Below are 20,631 nucleotides of genomic sequence, written 5' to 3' on the forward strand. Positions count from 1 at the left end.
TATATATATATATATATATATATATAAGGGGTGCAACGATACACAAAATTCACGGTTCGGTTCGATACTTTGGTGTCACGGTTCGATATTTTTTCGATACAAAAAAAATGTTCATGCCTTTTTAATTTGTCATTTATTAAATTTTCACGGCACATTCCGCACCACATCTCTGTGCGTTCATCATTTGTTTGAAGCCAGCTCACCTCCTGCAACTACTTTTCCGAGAATACGTGCTTCTTTTGTGGTTCGGACTCCTTCTGACATTTCTTTGGAGGTGGAGGAACATCACAGTAATTGCTTAAAGGAGCTTCTTCGACATCTCTAAGAGTTCTAAACAAATGTCTGTCCTCCTCCTGAAAATCTTATGTACGCAAACACGCGTTGCAACTTCTTATCTTGTGCGCGTTTTTTATTTTGACAGCGAATGCGCACCTGCGGACCACTTATGTGCAGCCCTGGTTATTATTTAGCTAGTAATATTGCAGCCACAGAAATTCTTTTGTCCATGAAACCATAAAGCTGCACTTTCTTTTTGCATTATAGTCTGCTTTGTAATAACTTTTCCGTTTTGTGGTAAGCTTTTCTTTGGCTGTCACTTCTTCACCCTGACCTGTCTTATTTGGCTCAGCAGAACTAAAATATATATCCTGCTGCTTTTACACACGCACTCGCATAACGCTCAGCGATTCTCTGCGCGATCAACCTCTCACATGTTTAAGCTTGCTGCGGGAGATTTCACTTGTCATGTTTGCATAGTAAGCTAATGATTGATAAGACAATGTCAGAGGAATTGGTGCGCAAATTATCATCACTCACCAATCAGTGCTGTCGCTCTCTATACACAGTTGGCGCGATTGCAAAGTGAAAGCAAAAAACAAGCGCAAATTCAAACGCGATTTCAATATGTCACATATTGACAGTGGCTCATCGATGCCAATGACATAATTACCCAGCTACATTTCCGAAAGAATGCAAAAGCATTGACATATATTTTCCTTCCTACAATAGCCCGGGGCAGAGATAGATTTTGGTAGCGCGACTGGAAAAATCGCTAGCCCCAGGATGTCGGGCTAGCGATTTTGCGAGCTCTGTATCTGATTGAGGAATCACTCATCTTTGGAAAACAGAGTTTATTACAGAGAAATGGCTCTTTCCAAAATAAAAGCTATACTATCCGCTTCTTCTGGGCTATATTCTCAGCAGCATATTGTAGCAGGTCAGGGCTGTTCGGGGTTCTGTTTGTACAGTTATGTTTTGTTTATGTTGCCATAGCGATGGGTGACGCCCTCTCGCTGCGACGGTGTGTCCTTCCGGGGTCAGAGGGCGCCCTATGTGTTGTTGTTGTTGTTGCTGTGCGGTTGCCACGCTGAGCAGTTAGCTAGCGGCAGTGTTCTTCTGCAGATGTCAATAAACGGCTGTGCTCCCTGGCTAGCTCACGGGAAGCAAGACCAAACGACACCTCCGTCTCCTCGTTGTCTGAGCTCGCCACATTGGTGTCAGAAGTGGGATGATGGTGGCACCCCATGTTCTGACCCGAGTGACTTTCCCCCCGCCGGTCGTGACCGGCCGGTGCGCCAAAAGAAGGTACCTGGACATTTGCAGGACTTTGTGTGGGGTAATGGGGTCGTCGGGGACGACTGACCCCTTAGGTGGGGGCTATGTAGCGGGTCAGGGCTATTCGGGGTTCTGTTTGTACAGTTATGTTTTGTTTATGTTGCCATAGTGACGGGTGACGCCCTCTCGCTGCGACGGTGTGTCCTTCCGGGGTCAGAGGGCGCCCTATGTGTTGTTGTTGTTGTTGCTGTGCGGTTGCCACGCTGAGCGGTTAGCTAGCGGCAGTGTTCTTCTGCAGATGTCAATAAACGGCTGTGCTCCCTGGCTAGCTCATGGGAAGCAAGACCAAACGACACCTCCGTCTCCACAATATTAAACATATCAGGTCCCCATAAGGAGAATCATGTGCTAACGGCTGTCTAAATGACTCGGGTAAAGTTTGTAGCATGCATGCTTGTTGTTTTTGTCTGCTTCCACTTGTCTTTGCACTAGGATGATGTTGGCGTAAATGTGCAGTCATATTCGTTGTGTTCCCACTAGTGCTGTCAGCGTTAATCTCATTGAAATGACGTTAACGCCACAACGCGGCAAATCTCCGTTAACGAGCTATATATATATATATATATATATATATATATATATATATATATATATATATATATATATATATATATATATATATATATTAGACATCTGAGTTTGCTTTCCGTTTGTAGACATGATTTCTGTAACAATATGACTGTTTCGGGAATAAAGAAGAGAGACAGATGGAGATTTAATGTTTTTCTGTATGTGTATATAATGAATAACAGGTGCTTCAGTGCGTTCTAGCTGCTCCCCTGTTTAACTTTTAAAGACACTTAAATTTTATTTTTACTCCCAGTTGCTGCCTAAGCTGTCAACCCGGCCCCGTCCATGCACACAGACTCCCCACATTTCCCAAACGAGCCGCATTTCTTCAGCATTCATTTCCCTACAAGCGAGATTCCTCAACATTCAGCACTCCTCCGCCCTGTTTAAGAGTGGCTGTTGTGGCTGAAGGTGCAGACTTAGAGAGGCTGCGAGGTGGTTTGACTCTTGGCAGGAGTTGAGAAGCTGCTGACGTGTATGTTGGGCAGGATGTGTGTAAGAAGCAGCGCTGGATCCTGTTTTTCAGACCGCAGCTACTGGAGCTTAGCCACAGCTATGGCTTTTAATAAAACACACACATACACACGCATATACACACACGGACACACGACACACACACACACACACTCAGGCAGGCAGACTGCTGCACCGGACAGACATGTACTCTTACTGACACGGAAATTAATCCACTGTAGATATGCTGTGATTTATCTGGTTATTGTTGTAACCGAGTATACATAAAAGACAGCATGACATTTACTTTTTTAAATTCCTTACAGTCAGAATTTAAAAGTCCATCTGGAGCCGCTGGTGTAAGAACAGAGGAATGCATTATACATCCTGTACATCAAGTTTTCTGAGACAAACCTGCCTGGAAGGCCCCCTATATGCTTTTGTAGGCGCCAGTTACACTCTATACACACAAATATGTGCAAGGGAAAGAAAAAGCAAAACAAAACAATGGTTTTTCTTTATGTGGTTTGAAATTTCATGGTTCACCGGCATGCACGCAGACGCCAGAAACAGACAGAGGGTGTGCTTAGAGTGGCAAAAGTCAAAAACAAACTGACAGGGCAGCAGCAGTGCTTGCGTTGTTATGACGAAGGAGGGCTCCAACGGAGACAAACACACATTACTATGAAACGTAAAGCAGCTGATTTAAGGGGAGGAAATGAAAGGGATTACTTCTGTCAACATTTTGATTATGCAGTGAGGTTTTCTGTGTATGTGTACGTGTGTGTGTAAGTTGCACATGTGCTGTCTTGTTCCTCTCTTGAATGAAGTGTTAAGAGGATCCATAGGTTTAGCTGACTGGATAGGGCAGGCACACCTATTACACAGGGTCAGGACATCCCACTGACTGGAGGGAGGAGGGAGGCGGGAAGAAGGAGGGCAGAGACGATCAGCAGCGAGACAGAGGGAGACGGCGAGATACTGAAGAGACGCTTCTCTGTTTTGTTTTGTTTTTTTCTTCTCTCTCCCTCTCTATTTCCTCGCTTCGCTCCCTGGGAGGTTGTGAAAGGGCAGAACAGAGAGGGAGACGCAAAATAATAGAGACAAAGGGGGCAAAGCCGAGAGGATGAAAGCAAATGTGAATGTGTGAGTGACTCTGTGTGTAACATGCTCTGTCATGCTGGTGTGACTACCGCTGCCTCCCCAACCGGCGTCGTTTGGCTGTCAGGAAAAGGAATGCTTTCCGGAGGAATGAGTCCCTGAACCGGTTCACCATGTGGCTGTGGGACAGTAATTTCCAAACCTTTGCCGGAAGAATCCCACGGAAAAAAGAGCAGCGGCCGGAGAGCTTAGCTGGTCCTGCTGGGTGGCCGCCTGTGTGCTCGCTCTGCTGAAACTCTCACTTAAAAACTGAGTTCACACTGGGCTTAAGTCTGCTTTTCAGTTTCTTCCAGTTTACGTTTCTTTTCTTTTAAGCCGTCACATTTAGCAGGATTTTTATCTTCCTTAAGGATCTCAATGGATTTTATGGTGCTATATAGTTTGATTTGTGAGACTGCCTTGTTAGATACAAGCTGGCGCTTTTGGTAATGATGCCCTAGGACCTAACAAGTGAAGCTGGAAACTCAGAAAGAGCTCATTCTTTACTTGAGAACTGGTCTGAATGTACGCATTACAACAGTGAACTTTACCATGGGACACTACATTATGTGCCGCGGCCCACGTACACTGTGGGGCAGTGTTTGTGGATATATAGCTAAATAGATTTTTTTTAAAAAGGGGTGCCTAAGGGGTGAAAGGTTAACAGGAAGCGGGACCAGCGCTGACACAGCTTTGGTATGAAGCCTGGACAATGCCCAGGTGCTCCCACTGACAGGTCCATGATGCACCTCGGTCATTTTCCTTTTAGAAGGCACTCCTGGATATGGTGAGTATTTGTAGTGGTGACGGTTTTAAACATGCAGCTGAAACTGTTTGTTTCTGGTTTTATCTTCAAGTGGGTTTACTGTTTTGTTCTGTTTTTTTCCCCAGAAGTTAATTTAAAACACGTGAAGTTGTGTATTAGCACACGCACAGTTTGTGCACGTTTGTTGATTTTATAGCATGGTTAGAGTTCCCTTAGGTCTAGCCTAGCCCAGCCTTGTGGCATTTTTGTCCCGAGCTTGCCTCAGATGTGTTTGGGGAAATTTATTGTTTAATGGGCCAGACATTTCCTGTCATTTTCTCCCACACTAAATGCTTCAGTTGATCCATAAATGTGAGAGCGAGTCAGGAATAGTGCACGCACACACACACACACGCTCACAGTGGGTGCTCTAACACTTAGACCCCTTTTTGAGTGCTGGAAAAATATTTTGATAAAAGGGCCGTGCTGTTAGGTTTTTATTGCTGTTGTTTTGATTAGTCATACTTAGGATGGCTATCTTATGGGAATAGTTGCCTCCCAGCTATGTTCAAACTGGGAGGGACACAGCAGTCAGTGATGTCATTAGAGTGGGCTGTTGGGATATGAGCAGCATTCTTATTTCCAGTGGTTTGACTTTCTCATGCTAATCATGCAAAATAGATTTAATGTCAGTGCACTCAGAAAAGGACTGATGTGTTATTTATTTATTTATTGATCTTCTAGCTTCACCATGTTTTTGGTATGGCGCACAGTATTTTAGGATTATCCCGGTGTAAACTGGTGCATGATGCATGTAAAAGCAGAGGGATAATTCGGCTGACATATCTGCTTATTTTGCACAGCATGTGCATGATAAATGCATGAAATAGATGTCGAATCTAAAACCCCGCCATGAACTGAGTGTATTGTTCGCCTGAATATTGCCAACACGGGACCATTTAGTGACATTTCCAGCAGAGACAGTGAAAATTCTGTAGACGTGGAAAGAGCACAGAAGAATAAATGTGATGAAGCAGATGGATGCGATACACGCAAGCGTGTCCACCCAGCTAGTGAGACATACGTATACAAACACACACTTGCATGCACACACAGGGTTTACCTTCCAGTCAGGTAGCAGATTACAAAAGCAGTACCTCCTTGGTAACACTGTACATGCACATACTGTAAACAGATACACAGCAAAACATCCTGGTTCCTTCTTCTTCTTTCCACATACACTGAAGTGATTATCATGCATGCAATGTCAGGTTGTGTAAACATAGCCTGGGGCTATAGGGGCCTATTGTGTAAAGATTAAGTGAGTTAGCCTGTAAGTGGTAAGTCGCTGTACGTTACCATCCAAGCCTGTCTTAGGTTTTTGCATTTTCATTTGCACCTAGTTTACTCTCTTGTTGCTTCACCTGAAATTCACAAGCCACAAATGATAAACAATCATAAATAATCAAAGCTATTACAGGTATTTGTATAATCTTCCATGGATGAGATTCTTTGATTTACTGGAGCAAAATCTCACTAATGCGGTTCACAGTCTGCTGCACTGCGGTGCTGAATTGGATGGATGTAGCAAATATCGTGACAGTGTTGGACAATTCACGCCTGTCACAGTTGTCAGAGACTTGTATCTGAAAATGGGCGATGTGCTTGTCAGACTCGGTTTATACCTCAGGCAGGATTCCCCCCCCCCCTTTCTCTACAGCACTGACTGATATGTTGGTGTGTGAGTGAAGAGGAGCTTTCAGGAGGAGCTATTCATTCCACCGTGATAATGGACACATCCCCTTCTCTGCGTGTTAAACCTGTGGCATACGAGTCAAGAAGCACTGAGAGAAGAAGGCTGATAAAGATTAAAAAGATAAATCCATTCCTGTCTAAAATATGAATTCATATATGCACTCACCCACACGCGAATACGTAACTGGATTCGTTGAACCTTTAAAAGCTAAAATAACGCATTTGAGCAGATGCGACTCACTGCACAAGCCATGGAAGAACATTATGCACCCTCTCTTTCTCTCTCCCTCTTTCTGCCTCCTCACTGCATTATTGTCAGGTTATTTTTACTTTTTGCATCTGTATCGATCACCGTGCTTCCAGCCTCTGTATACCTGAAGTTAAAATACCCAGGCTCTCGAGAGCTGTGCAGTAACTGCTCCGTCCTGCAATGTTTGACTGTGCTGGGTGTTGCCCACAGGCCCACAATGAATAAACTGAGATGTATGATTGTCTAAACTTCATTAAACACTCACCAGAAAGGAAATGAAAAGTGTGTGTAGTAATCCAATTAAGTGAATCCAGCGCCTTACAGGCTGGGGAGAGAGAATAGAAGAGTCTATATTTAGAACATGGGCTGGAAATGAATTGCCGCATCGCTTTTCTCTGTTCCTCCCTCTGCTTTACATTGGTGGTGTGTACTGTCACTGTCAGTTATTACTGTACTGTCAAATAGTACATTTTTGAGGGGTATTTAAAAAAAAAATGCAAGCAGTTGGAGTACATCAGGTCTCATTCCCTTCCATTTCTCCCTCCTGTCCTTAACTGTCGTTGGCCCTGAGGGTGGCTACCTCAGATGTACCGCATTTTGTCAGTAAGATAACAAGACACAAGACATTGTTATCTCATTTCTTTGAGGCCTTCTCCCACTGCACATTGTCATTGATTCTGGGCCAATCCCAGCCAAACTTTAGATTGCTTTCTATCACTCTGAGTTACTTTGCTGGGACTGAGGCAGAGATTTTAAAATGGGCTTTTTGGAGGCTGCAGAGACCTGCTGTCACTTTTGGGGAGACAAAGTCATCAGTCACTGGCGTCCCGGAGAACAGGAGTATATGTATGTATGTGTGTGTGGAAGAGAGAGAGAAATACAGCGTTACTGCTCACCTACAGCATCAATCTTTGCCAGCCTACTGTGCAGTGTGATGCTGATATATTCAGCCTTATTAAAAGCTCTCCCAATTCACTCCCCCCTATAAAGGCCACACAGTTTAACACGGTTTCTTCTTCACACATTTTCTCACGCCGCATTCTTTCTACCTGCTTTGGATCGGTGTATGGTGAATGAAATGATTGATAACTGCTCCTGGCTTGTATGCAGCTCAGATTATTTTGCATTTTACAGTGCAAATCAGAGCATCATGAAAAGAAAAATACTAGCTATAGTTTGTGCCAAGAAAGCTGTGACCCAGCAGTGTAACAGGATATTGTTGAATGGTGTCTCTTGAAGCAGAAATCTACCAGGTTCTTCGCTGCACTGCTGGTTATATTTTAATGATAATGGCTGCTATGGTTTGCATACACAAATGCATCTTAAATCGATTGTAAATTTTAAGCTTAGCTGGTCTGCAGGGTGCTTTGCAGCACGGTTGCCGTTCATGCACAGACACACTCATGTACCAGCGCCTACAGAGCTGCCATGTAAGGTTCTTGCCTGCCATTAGGATCAACTGGGGCCTCTGTGCCTTGCCTTAAGGACACTTGGATGCATGTGGATGGGTAAGGGGGAGCCAACCTTGCGATTAGTTGACAAGCTGCTCCACAACCTGAGCCACGTCTGCCTCAGAGCAAATAATAAAATAACCAATTTCAAACGCATCAAGTCAACATGATGACCTGTTATAACTTGTCTGCACTCTCAGTCATACAGAGAAGCCAGCAGCTGCATATCTGACAGCCCAGTCAGGCCAAAAGATCTATGACTATTTAATTAATCTACAGTGCAAAAGCAGATTGGGTGGCAAACACCTACGACAAAAGGGCTGAATTATTATTGTATGTAGTCTCTGCTCATATAAAAGTCATACATTGTGCAAGCATTTCTTTAGTAAGAATTTAGTTGGAGCTTTGCCATCCCAGCTTGAATATAAACTTCCTTGAAGCCTGGCTGACATGTTTTTACTTATATTTTTGAGGTTCTCTGTTTGGCACACGCTGCTGCGGACTTAAAGACTCAACAGCAGTGTTTCCATCTCTCTGTTGGAGAAATTTCATTTAGCCCCTTTTTTTGAATTGCTAAATGATCATTATTTCACAGCTATTTTCCCAGGACATCTTGCTGTTGGTGCGTGTCTGTCAGAGCACACACAGTGACTCAGTCAGTACTGGCAGTCTTGAGATTTTCTTTTTCCCCAGCCTTCCACTTGCTTCATCATCCAATGTATCTTTCACACATTGCTGCTCCTGGATTTCTCATTGTGTTATGCTGCCTCTTATTCACGGTTGATCCCTTTCTCCTGTGTGTAATACAGCAACTCCTCATGTGTTACATGAAATATACCCAAAGAGATGCAGTCCATGACAACTAGCGTCCAAAGGCGCTCTTGTTGTTGTTCATTACAGCATCGCACAGCCAAAAGCACGCCTTCACTTTGGCAGACAACAATGGGCTAACACATTTTAGCTGCATTGGCAGTATTAAAATTATTTAATCAATTATCAATTTTATCCAGGCCAGACAAATAAAATGAATCAACCTTTGTTTGTTTGCTGAGTTAATGATGGACTGCTTTCAGCATTTAAAAAATGATTGAATAATCATATGCCATTTGTATCTTTGCATTAATATTCTGGTGGGTGATAAAACTAAAAAAATGCACTCACAGTATTTAGTGTGTTGGTATTTTCAGTTTTGAACTTTAAATACAGCTCTCAACTGGAAATATACACAGATATGATTTTGATTAATAGACACAGATCAAGGGACAGGGAGATTATCTATCTATCTATCTATCTATCTATCTATCTATCTATCTATCTATCTATCTATCTATCTATCTATCTATCTATCTATCTATCTATCTATCTATCTATCTATCTATCCATCTATCTATCTATCCATCCATCCATCCATCCATCCATGGCCTGTTGACTGTACAAAAGATGGAATGTTAAGATTTGGGCTCAAGGCAACTATAATTAGCATTTTCTTACTTCCGTTGTCCTTCATGCTACACAGCCTATTGACAAAGGTCCTTCACCGCTCGCTGTTCCATGATCATTTTGTTTTCTTGACATTCAAATGTCATTGTTGATTCAAAAGTGCTGATGGCAAAAAACAAAGAAATTAGGAAATATCATTATAGCTTTGTACGTCACTGTTTGACCTAAACAAAACCTCTCTTTTGCCAGCAGATGTTATCGGGCCCAGGCCCTTTCCTGGATGAACAAAGCCGCCCTCTGCGGCAGCTCGTTATAAACTGTCAGCGCAGCTAAAAACAAACACTTGTAATGAAAGAAAAAGATGTGGAGAATAGAAGGTGTGTTGGGGTCAAGGGTCATATGGCTTCCATTTCTTGGCTGCTTGTTTTTGTTATTTAATGATTAAGCCCTTGTAGGTTTTCATTGCCAAACAGGTGTTTAGTAATCCATAAAAATTATGCTAATTTTCAGTTCTTAGTCACCCCATCAGCCGGGTCTAATTGAGACACCTCCCTTGCGATGCGTATCGTAGACATAGGAGACGGACACATCACACACGTACTGGGAGTTACCTCATAATAGCAGGAAAACATGTTGATGACGGAGTTTGTCTCTGGGGGGGAATTGCTCGTGACGATGATGGGGATTAGGATTGCCATGATGACGGCAGCATTTATGAGGAGGCATAGAAACAGATTAGGAGGATTTAGGCTGAGAGGGAGTCCCCTCACACTCACACACACACATTCTTGCATGCACACATACCTGACTGGATTTGGAAATATTACAGACACAAGCAGTTTTGTTATTTCAACTAATTCCAATCCCAAGACAAAGGAAGGTGAAGTTAGTTGTTGAGATGTATTTCTGGGTTGTTGCTTGTTTGTTTTTTTCTATATTACTATATTTTGCTATATTATAAAGCTGAGCAACAAGTAACATTCAGGTCCACATAAAACCACTAACCTGGACAGTCAAAATGTTACTGCAATGACTTGTTACAGATTTTCGGTTTCAGTTTTATTGGTGCATTGAGTTAGAGATCCTTTACAGGTGCTGCACATCCATTCTCTTTTTATAACCAGTAAACTAAACAGACTAAACAGTCTACATAATGCGCCTTTCTCGGTATTCTCATAAGCACTGGCATTTTATGAATGTATTTGTTGAGTGCTTCCTTTGAGGGAACTCCCACTTGCACAATCCAAACTGTTACACTTCTCATCCATCCGGTAAGACAGACTCTCACTCGCGGGGTGGAGATTAACACTCTCGCAGCAGGAAAGGAATGAACGTGGACACTGAGCGAATTTGTGACAACACTACCTGCACATATTCTCTATTTAACTTGGTACACAGGGCAAGCGCTGAAGCTGTCTGTTAGAGACTTTCTGCCTTTGTGTCTTCTCTAAATAAGTAAAAATCAGCCTAGTTTCTCTGTGCCCTGACAGTATTTACTAAGCCATTAAAGAAGCCTATGTAAGCATTATGCATTTGCATTAGTACCACTACAGACTTGTAATTTTTGACAGTGCAGCTCAGCAGTCTTTACTGTGAGAGGGACAAAGTAAAGGCAGGAACATGTTCAAGAGAAGAGCCTGTTTTTTTAAGTGTAGGCTTTGGAAGTTTTAAGCTTTGAACTGAAGCAAATTTGGGTTTTTGTTAAAAACTTGTTTAAAATAATTGAATATTTTTCAGTTATTTATCCATCCATTCTGCTAGTCTTAGAATTAGGAATAGTTGAACTAATAAAGCTGTTAAATTAGTTCATGCTCCCAGATGTGGTGACTGTTTCCTCCCTGTTAATTTAGTTGTTGTTATTTAGGAGATTTGCAACAGCCTAAATCAGAAACTGTCCAGCAGCATTACTGTTGTGTGTACTAAAAGTGCATGAATAGCTGTTTCAGTATTTCAGGTTTCATTTGCTTTAACTGCATTATCACATAAGCCATTTTCTGCCATGCAAACTGCCAGTTAAACTTCAGTGAGCTGAGTGAGGCTTGCAATCCTGCACAGTGGACAACACCTGGATAGATCCATGCCGCTGTCTCTAAATTTAGACCTTAATATCCAAGTCTTTGGGCCTGGCAACACACTGTTGAGTTGTCCCATTTTGAGCCTGTCCTTAAATGAAAGAAAAAATGAAGAAATCAGTCGACTTTACACATCTTGCTGATCCAAGCCTGCATACTGGGTTGTCTTCAAAGCATGGTTTAGTTAAAGTATTTACTTTGCTAATTTTAAGCTGCAGCATAACTCACAGAAGCTTTTCAAGACAAGGCTTAGTTCCTTTTGTCTTGCTGAATTTGAAGTGGTAGTCCTTATTGTTCGCTATTTGAACTGCAAACACAGTCGTGGTCTGCAGTTCATTAACCCTTCATGTAAGGTTAACAAGATCCCATCAACCATTTCTGGAGATTAGAGCTGTTTGCGTGAAAGGGAAGGCGTACCTAATAAACTGCATATGAGGAGAGACTATAATTAAGCTAGCCGCTCTGACGCTAGTGTTCCCTGGGTATGTTTTGAGGAACAGCTTAACCTGGATAATCTCTTACGGAGGGCATCCTTGGCGTATACTGGCAGGGTATCCCTTACATACGTAAATATGTGGCCTCGGCTCTTACTTACTCTCAACAGCGTGGTGATGTCATCAGGGTTTTAATGAGGGATTATTCTGACATCACCGGGACTGCTGCCAAGTTAAGCCTATTAGCCTCACCATGTGCTTGAGGTGCGCTAGAGCTGGAGTTGTGACCCTCTGTGTGTGTGTGTGTGTGTGTGTGTGTGTGTGTGTGTGTGTGATATGTAGGAGCTTATTGAGCAAGCTGTGCAGGACATGGGAATTTGCATTATTCTCCATCTATTCATCTTCCCATTAATGTGTCCTTCAAAAAAAACCTGCCTCAGCTTGCCAGCCAAAACAGTATCTGTGATGTCCATAGCTGAGTCTCTACTGAGTGGTTTTGAATTAACAACATAGCTGGTCAACAGCCGTGACAATGAAAAGCACTTCAAGACCCATATCATAATATTATTACTCAATATGTATTGTCAGTACACACTGGCATACTGCCCAAAGCACACAAAGGCTCATGGAAGTCATACCCAAAACAAATTTCATGTCAGCGCTTTGTTCTATTGTTCTAACGCGCGGCAGCAAGCGTCACTGAGAAAAACCACTTTTGAGATTAATAGTTAGTGCTGTGATCACATTTGGACTGTACAAGCAAAGGCTACTTAAACTGTTTTTTTTTCCAGATTATAAAACCGCTAAATAGCATCAGCCTTAATTGTAAACAGTTGTCTTTGTTGGGGTTGCAGCCAACAGACTAGTGACTAAGTCTGTGCACCACAGCTGTTTCTAACGATGGAATATTAAAACCCCTGATGATATATCAACAACAGCTCCATGCCTGCAAGCCTAACCCCAAAATGTTTGTGGAACTTTTTAATGGAGACAATGTATTATAAATATATGCGATAAATGCTTCTATGTGAAATATATAGAGAGAGGTATTTCTTTCAATCTTGATCCTTCCTTAATCTGCAATGTGTGGGAGCACATATAAAAAGAAAATTAAAAGTTCTGCCTGTGAAAGAAGAAATAAAAGGTAGATATCATCCACATGTTTTATTTTACAGAGGTGGAACATGTAACTAACCCACAGCAATGAGTAACCTGTGTCCTGAACATATTAGACTGCCCCATTTTTCTTAAACTGTAATACACGCACAATATCAGCCAGTCCTACTTTAAACCCCTTTATATTTAGATTAGACACTTCTTTGTTTCATTACACCTAACAAGAAGATCCTTTGTCTTAAATGGAGACTACAGGTAAACTGACACTTCATTTAGAACTACCATCTTAAAGCAAGTGGCAGTTCATCCAAGTGTTACTACCCTAACCTTTAGGGACAATATACGTTACCCATAAGATCAGCTTCCAAATTATTATCGTGTGCATTAGACATTGTTCATTGCACGTTGTCCTTTGTGTATTTGCAAAAGTCAAAACATGTCTTGCAAAACTGCAACATTGCGAAACACGATATGATGGTAATGTTGCGATGGTGGTGTCAAAACCTGTATACCACCCACCCCTGCCTGAAGGAAGAGTAGTATTTGTTGTACTTGCAGGTGTTAAATGTATAAACGTGTCTGTTTCAGATATAGTTTGGACGCTGAGACACAATTAGTCAGTCTACATGAAAGCATAAGAAAAGACCTTCTGATATCACCCTCCATCATGACGATGTTGACCATGTAAAGCATTTAAAATTTTGCTATTTTATAAACTAAACCGTGAACAAAGAAATGAAATTGGCAGATTCAGGAGGAAGGAGTGTTAGTGGTTACTTGAAGCCATTTATGATCCTGTTCGCCAACTTTCTGATGTGACTCTGAGAGCTGTGCTGACACAAGTGCTTTTATGCCTCTGAGACAAAATCCTTCATGCTGGTGTCAATACACGGTTCTCACATTCATAATGTCCGGCTTCGCTTCAGCTTTAACACATCACGACATCTCTCTCTCGCCACTTGCGCTCTCAGTACTGCATGCAGCAGAATGCATCTGCACTTACAGAGAGCATATTGCACAGCATAACTAAGAGCTTTTGTTGGTCTTATCTTAAGCAGTCACGCTTCTCCAGCCTTTTATTTCTCCCTCCGGTCTGCGCTGCATGTGCTTTCTATTCTCCTCTGTACTCTGGTGAGTTTCTGACCTAAACAATAGGTGAGAAAGCTTAAATCCTCCCCAGCCTGTGACTCAGCTGGACATATAAATAGATCACAGGTAACTCATGCATGGCGGCTGTCACACATTAGGTGGCTGCTGTTTAGAATGAAATTCTTGGCAATAGATGTCCTTTCCCTGAGTGGACCATTGACCCTGTCAATTCTCCTTTTCTCATTACAGTCTGCCACCATGTCCTTAGCAACTGATACCTGATTGGCTGCGAGGACCTACCTGTCCCTTTTGAATTCTGCCAGGTCACCATGGCAACCACATTATAAACATGAATCTAGCAGGGGGACTGTGAAGGCAGGCGGGAAGAGCGAGTCGAGCTGAGGCGAAGGAATTGCTCCTTGACACACATGACAGCTGCCTTTAATGCGGCGTGACTGGCAGAGAGCTGCAAATACAGTACCGCCTGAAGCTCAATTACCAATCAGTTGTTGTCTCTTAATCACATTACCTTTGCTGATTTATCTACTTGAAAACAAATATCCAATCACTCTAATCATATTCAGTCTTCTTGCAACGGTAGGTGCAGTTGCCATGGCCCTGAGCTGCTTCAGTAGCATTAATTCATAGTTACGACTCTCTTTTTCTTCTTATATCACACTACTGCCGTTCAGTTAGCTCAAATGGAGACGCTTTCTTCATTAGCTTCTCCTCTCATTCCCTGTCCTCGTATATAGAAAAAGCTTGGCAACAGTGGGCCAACTAATAAAGCCCTTTCCCTTTCTTATGCCTATTCCTCACAGCCCATCTTAATAATTGTCTTCTGAGCGCTTTAATAAGATTATCTTACTAATCTGCTGCCCTATAATCATTAAATCATTGAAGAAGCCATGAGTCACAGAGCAGTGAGAAGAGTATCTTTGCTGTTGCCCAAACTCTAGCGATACTCACTAAAAAGGCAGAGCTATGAAGAAATAGTAGTTGCACAAGATAACAAAATATTACAAAAACTGCAAGGTGCTGCATACTAGTCAGTGCTTTTTTGCTTTCTGGATCTCATCGGAATATTAAAAGAGCAGCCAATTAAGTGTAAATCAGTCCAGGCAATGAGAACATTTTTTATAATGGTACTACTCAGTTTTGAGAACCTTGAGTTTTTTTTCCACATTATTTGAAACTTTTGCCTTGTTTAACATGAGAATACACCTTTTCAGCGGTATTTATGACATGAAATGAAAGAAATGAATAATATTTTTAGTGACTTGATGTCATACAGTATGTCCTGCGGATTGCTTAATGCTTCTGTTTCTGTCTTCTCTCTGCCTCCTCCACTCTCCCACTCCCAGGGTGCATTGTCCCTGCCAGTCATGAGAGGACGCAGTAAATCGAAGCCCTCCTTGTCTCTCTGGCACACAGCCAGTTTGTTAGCCGTGTACTGTATTCACCTTTGTACTAACCTGCTACTACTACCTAACCTAACCTACTACTCTGCAACCCTGTCACCTGACCTCGTCATTGATTACACTATTCAGCTTTTCCCTCCACTGTTTTCTTTTCACTTTTCTTCTTCTGTGGCTCTGCAGTATTTTTTTTTTTCCACCCTCTTTCCAGAGTTTAGTCACAGCACAGTCATGGTGATGAAATCCCTTTAAGTATGATTTACAGTGTACTGTTAAAAATAGTTTGTATAACACACACCTTTGGTTTGAAAAGGTGTTGCAGCTTGCATGTAGCGCTCAGATACGGTAGTTCCAGTTTTATAGCTCTGATCCTCAGGGACACTGAGTAACGACAGTCAAACCGTCACCTGGCGCTCTGTCACAGCATGTCGCTGGCACTGATGGTGTGTGGCTGACTAGGCAGCTAAGCAAACATACGCTTGTGTTACAGGTTGTGTTTGTGAGAATACACAAGAGATGTAGAGGTCTGTATCACGTTGGTGTAATGACCTGTGTGTTTTATGTCTGTATATGTTGTGGCGTGTGTATTTATAATACTTGCAGTCAGACAGCGTTGTGTAGGTGTGTGCATGTCTGTGTAGGTGTGCTCATATGGTGCCGGCTCAGTACGAATGAAGGAGCCTGTTTTGTCTGTCATTGCGTCTGTGACTTTGACAGCCTCCTTGTCCACCCAGGAGCCGTTGTCACATGCTGGCTGCTTTTGTCAGAGCAGAGCTGAAGCCTCAACCCCACAGAGGTTTACCGCTCTGTGGGTTTGGGCTGCTTTGTGTTTGCCTTCTTTACCCACCTGTGCATATATTTTCCCTGCAGAGCAGACTGCCCCCTGCTGGCAGCTAAGAAACAAAACACTCCAGTGATTTAGAGCAGCGGTCCCCAACCCCCGGGCCTCGGACCGGTACCGGTCCATGAGTCGTTTGGTACCGGGCCGCGAGAGTTGAGGCTCAGGTGTGAAATGTATGGTTTTCAGGGTTTTTATCGGTTTTCAGCGTTATTTTGTTATCGTTTTGATCGTTAACTCGGTTTTCCTTGGTCTTTTCACGTGTGTTATGAATAAATCTTCTTTTTTTCAGTACCGGTACTAGTTTTATTTTGTTGTATTTATCCGCGACACCTTAAAGGCCGGTCCGTGAAAATATTGTCGGTCATAAACCGGTCCGTGGTGCAAAAAAGGTTGGGGACTGCTGATTTAGAGCTCTTTGTCTTTATAGCAGTGAAGTATCTGAAAATGATATAACATAATAAATGATAGTTGTGTCTTTTAAAGGCCATAAATCTCCTTGCTTAGTGGATCCCATTCCACTCGCAACTCTAATTATGACACCTTATCTTGCAAAACCCACCCATAGGCTTCATTTGAAATAAAATTAAAATAAAAATAATAAACATGTCTTTCCATAATTCGTTTACAAGTGTTCTGGCTCAAACTTAAGTTACTAGTGTTCATTTTACATTTTGTAATACAGTGAAAGGCATGTTTTGTGCTGCTCTGCTGCCATCAACAGGTAAAATATAGGAACTACCAGGATGAAACATCGCTCCTATATGGAATGAGGTACTTTACTTCTTTTGTTGCTGTTATTTTTCAGGTCGTCATATTATGTGTAAATGTGCATTGCACAGTCATAGTTTTGCCCCCCGCCCCAAAAAAAAAGAATTTAAAAGACACTGTCTGGTTTAACATATATTAAAGTATATTATAGCAACGTTATAAACAACCTTCCTCCTGTTTTGTGTAATGTTTACTTGGAGTACTTGGAAAGTATTATTTTACACATTGTACCATCAGTGTAAGCTAATTTCATCATTTGCATGATGGCCCATAATAAGTGGCTTAAGAACTCTTAAAAAACTGAGAGAGAATTTAACATTAAAACACTCCTTAGAAGCTTGTTATTTTATTGCTCCTCTATTTCCAAAATAGATTGGTTTAAATGCATGCAAGCCAGCGTGCAATCATCCCACCCAGTTTCTTGCACATTTTTTTAAAATCTTCTAGTAGTTTGCATGCAGAAGAAATCAGCATGGAAGAAACAAATTCAAGCATTGCTTTGCTCAGTTTCATTTTCTGAAAGAAAAGCTTCATTAGCTCCCTCTTCCTCACATGCATCTCCCCTTCCTCAGTCTCCATATTTCTCCATGCTTTCCTCTTTTTTAGTCAAACCCATACTGAGCCCTCTGCTCGCCTCTCCTCCCCTCTTCACCTGCCTATCTCTCCTCACACACTCCTCCCTCCTTCCTTTCGAGATAGCTCTATTAGGCGTGCCGCTCTGTCACTTCTCCCTGTTTCTCTCTCCACATCTGTCTTTGACGTGAGTCCATGTTCATCATTGGTTAAGAACCGCGTCAAAATGAGTTTGCCAGTGAATTATCTGTCTTTGGAAAAGATAGCCCGGTACCGGCACGCCTGCTCCACCGGGTCACCCTGTGCTACAAACAAGCCCATCGACATCAAACCTCGTGGCAGGAGAGGGTATGGCTCATCTTAGAAACTGAAACTATGTCGCAGAGGGTATGCCAGAGAAGGGACCTAATTTTTTTTCATCTGCATGTTTCGAGTTGTTGGATATTCAATGTATTCTGCTTTTTTTCTCTCTTTTACTTTTTCTTTGTCTTGTGTGTCGAAATTATGGAGTAAATAAGAACATAAGTGGTAAGAGAACTCAGAAGGGAAATTTAGTGAATCTCAAGGGTAGTTATGCGTCAGAGTAATTTCTCTTTATTGCTTTGTGTGTATATTGAGACTATGTTATATGCATGCGTTTTAATTTGTGTTTGTACTACTTCTATAAATGTACACAAAGTCTGTGTGTTCTCTGTTATCAGAGCATTAACTGATAAATAGTTTCACCTGGACAACACAGACCTGGAGCAGTGTTCACACCCAAGTGTTGTGTAAATGGTCGTTGCTTGGTGGCTGCTTGTGTTGTTTAGTTTAGTTCTGCTTTTTTTGTCTTGGCTCTGCTAAACCTTTAGTGCTGGACTGAATAGTGTGTGTGTGCATTTTTGAGTGTCATTGCATCTCCATGAGGAAAAATGTCTTCTTTTACAAAACATGGTTGCGAGCAAGGTAAATGAAAAATATGCAGGTCCAATCAAGTCATTATGGAAAGCTTCAAGTCCTTCTGCAGGACAGGTCCCTTCACTAACTAGACCTGAGCGTAAGCCAATCATCGGAGCACTCTGTCCATTAAGGCTCACACAGAACTGTTAAGACCTTGTTAGGTCAATTTTCCAACTGCATTTCTCTGACAAACATGTACCCCTGAAACTAAGTGTGCTCATCAGCCTGTGCGTGCGTGTCTGTGTGTGTGTGTGTGTCTGTGTGTGTGTGTGTGCCTCTGTAGCATTTAAATATGAAGCAACAGTAATGGCTGGTGGCGACTGTAAACATATAGATATGGATGGAGCCCTGTCAATACTGTGACCTGCCATCTGTGCTTCACTCCCTTAGTTAAGTGCTATTTATATCAGCGTTGGCTCGGGCACCATATACTGAACATCGTCCACGAGAGAGGCTCTTTAAAAAAAAAGAGAGGGCGAGAGAAGAAGAAATCAATAATGCTGTCAATTAATGAGGTTGCTTCATCCATGTTACTGGTTTCATAAGAGGAATATACACATTTCAACACTAGGTGGCAGTAGTGTTTCTCTGAGTTGCACTGAATTGCAGAGTCTGCTATGCAGTTGTTTTAAAGCCAGTAATTTAATGTGCTTATTAGAGAGTAGTTAAAGTATATACAGTATATTCTGAAAATGTACGTATACATGTTATAGTAATTGGTTATGCATGTGTTATACATAGCTTACTATAAACAATATATAACTAAACATAACAAGGCATAAAACAAGTGCTAATAGCAAATAAAATGTCAAAATCCCCCCAAGAGTACAGCAAGTAAGACCCTCACTTCACACATGTGTAAACCACCCACCCCCTCCTCAAACGATCACACCCAACTCTCTTCTTAAGCAGGATAATTTTGTTCTTGATCTTTGTGTCTTGCACCTCTGTGCCCCGGGGATAACGGCTTAGTATAGACTAAATACTCACTATGTGTAAATGTGTGTTTGTGTGAATAGATGCGTTTGCTTGTGGGTTACATTTTTATTCACAAGATACAGTAGGGAGGGGAGCCGTATATTGGTTATGCTCAGAGGGATTTGGGACTCGTGCGGTTTTAACGTAGAAGAGAAGCTGCCAGTTTTCTGAGGAATGTCTTTTGTTGTTCTTTCTCTGACCACATGGAATGTGCAGACCGTGGTAATAGGATTAGTTTCACCACTTTGGCCATGTTATAAAGTACATCATTCTGCCATGCTACACTGATGTGCCTATTACAATTACTTTGAATCACATGACTGCATTTTTTAACTGTATAAAAAACTACCAACCCATCTAAGGCACTGCTTATAGAGGCAGAGGCACTGAGATATCCATCAGGGTGAAAGCTCTCAAAGTGTTCATTTTTGGTCTCCCATGAAATCTTAAGTGGATAGTATGTAAACCTAAACACAGGGCCTCAGCATGAGATTTAAGACAAGCAGGCTAGTGCTTTGTAACTGTGCACATATACATTTTTAGTGGGGATTAATTTGTTACATGTATACATGTACGGTTAGTGGACCATGTCAATACTGTGACACTTTCACTTTCCTCAGGTCCTCATGGTTCTTCCTTCCTGTGCATTGGAAGCAGATCCTTTTATATAAACTCTGTCTTGTATTGAATTGTATATGTAAATCCTTTTTCTGATGCTTTTTATCTCTTGCTCTATTTCCACTTTTTCACAAAAGACGAGGATAACTCAACTGATGTCACTCGCACTGTGGGTGACAAAGAAAATCTTCTCGGCGCTTTCAAAATAAAAGTGCTCAAATAATGTTTATTGTTATATGGATTGTTTTTTTCCCTGTTTTTGCACTTGGTTGGAGATTTTTATTTCTTAGGGCACAATTGTTGTTTTTTTCCTTTGATCCCATATTTAAAGCATTTTTTAAGCAAATAAGCAAGCTGTGATTAAATA

At 41.8% G+C, this 20,631-nt stretch overlaps 1 protein-coding gene across 7 annotated transcripts in view; it reads left to right on the forward strand.

Annotated features, from left to right (window-relative positions):
- Positions 1-20,631, forward strand: part of pde4d (phosphodiesterase 4D, cAMP-specific) — a 316,846-nt gene that overhangs the window by 258,833 nt on the left and 37,382 nt on the right. The window contains exon 1 of one of the 7 annotated variants that reach the window (XM_082555165.1): positions 3,594-4,564. The exons of the other annotated variants lie outside the window; for them this stretch is intronic. Within the exon in view, the coding sequence (XP_082411291.1) occupies positions 4,476-4,564 (89 nt within the window). The 5' untranslated portion in view covers positions 3,594-4,475. Of the gene's footprint in view, positions 1-3,593; positions 4,565-20,631 lie in introns of those variants that run through there. 7 annotated transcript variants of the gene reach the window in all.

This window comes from Aulonocara stuartgranti (genome assembly GCF_965226115.1).
Source record: "Aulonocara stuartgranti genome assembly, chromosome: 12".
NCBI lineage: Eukaryota > Metazoa > Chordata > Actinopteri > Cichliformes > Cichlidae > Aulonocara > Aulonocara stuartgranti.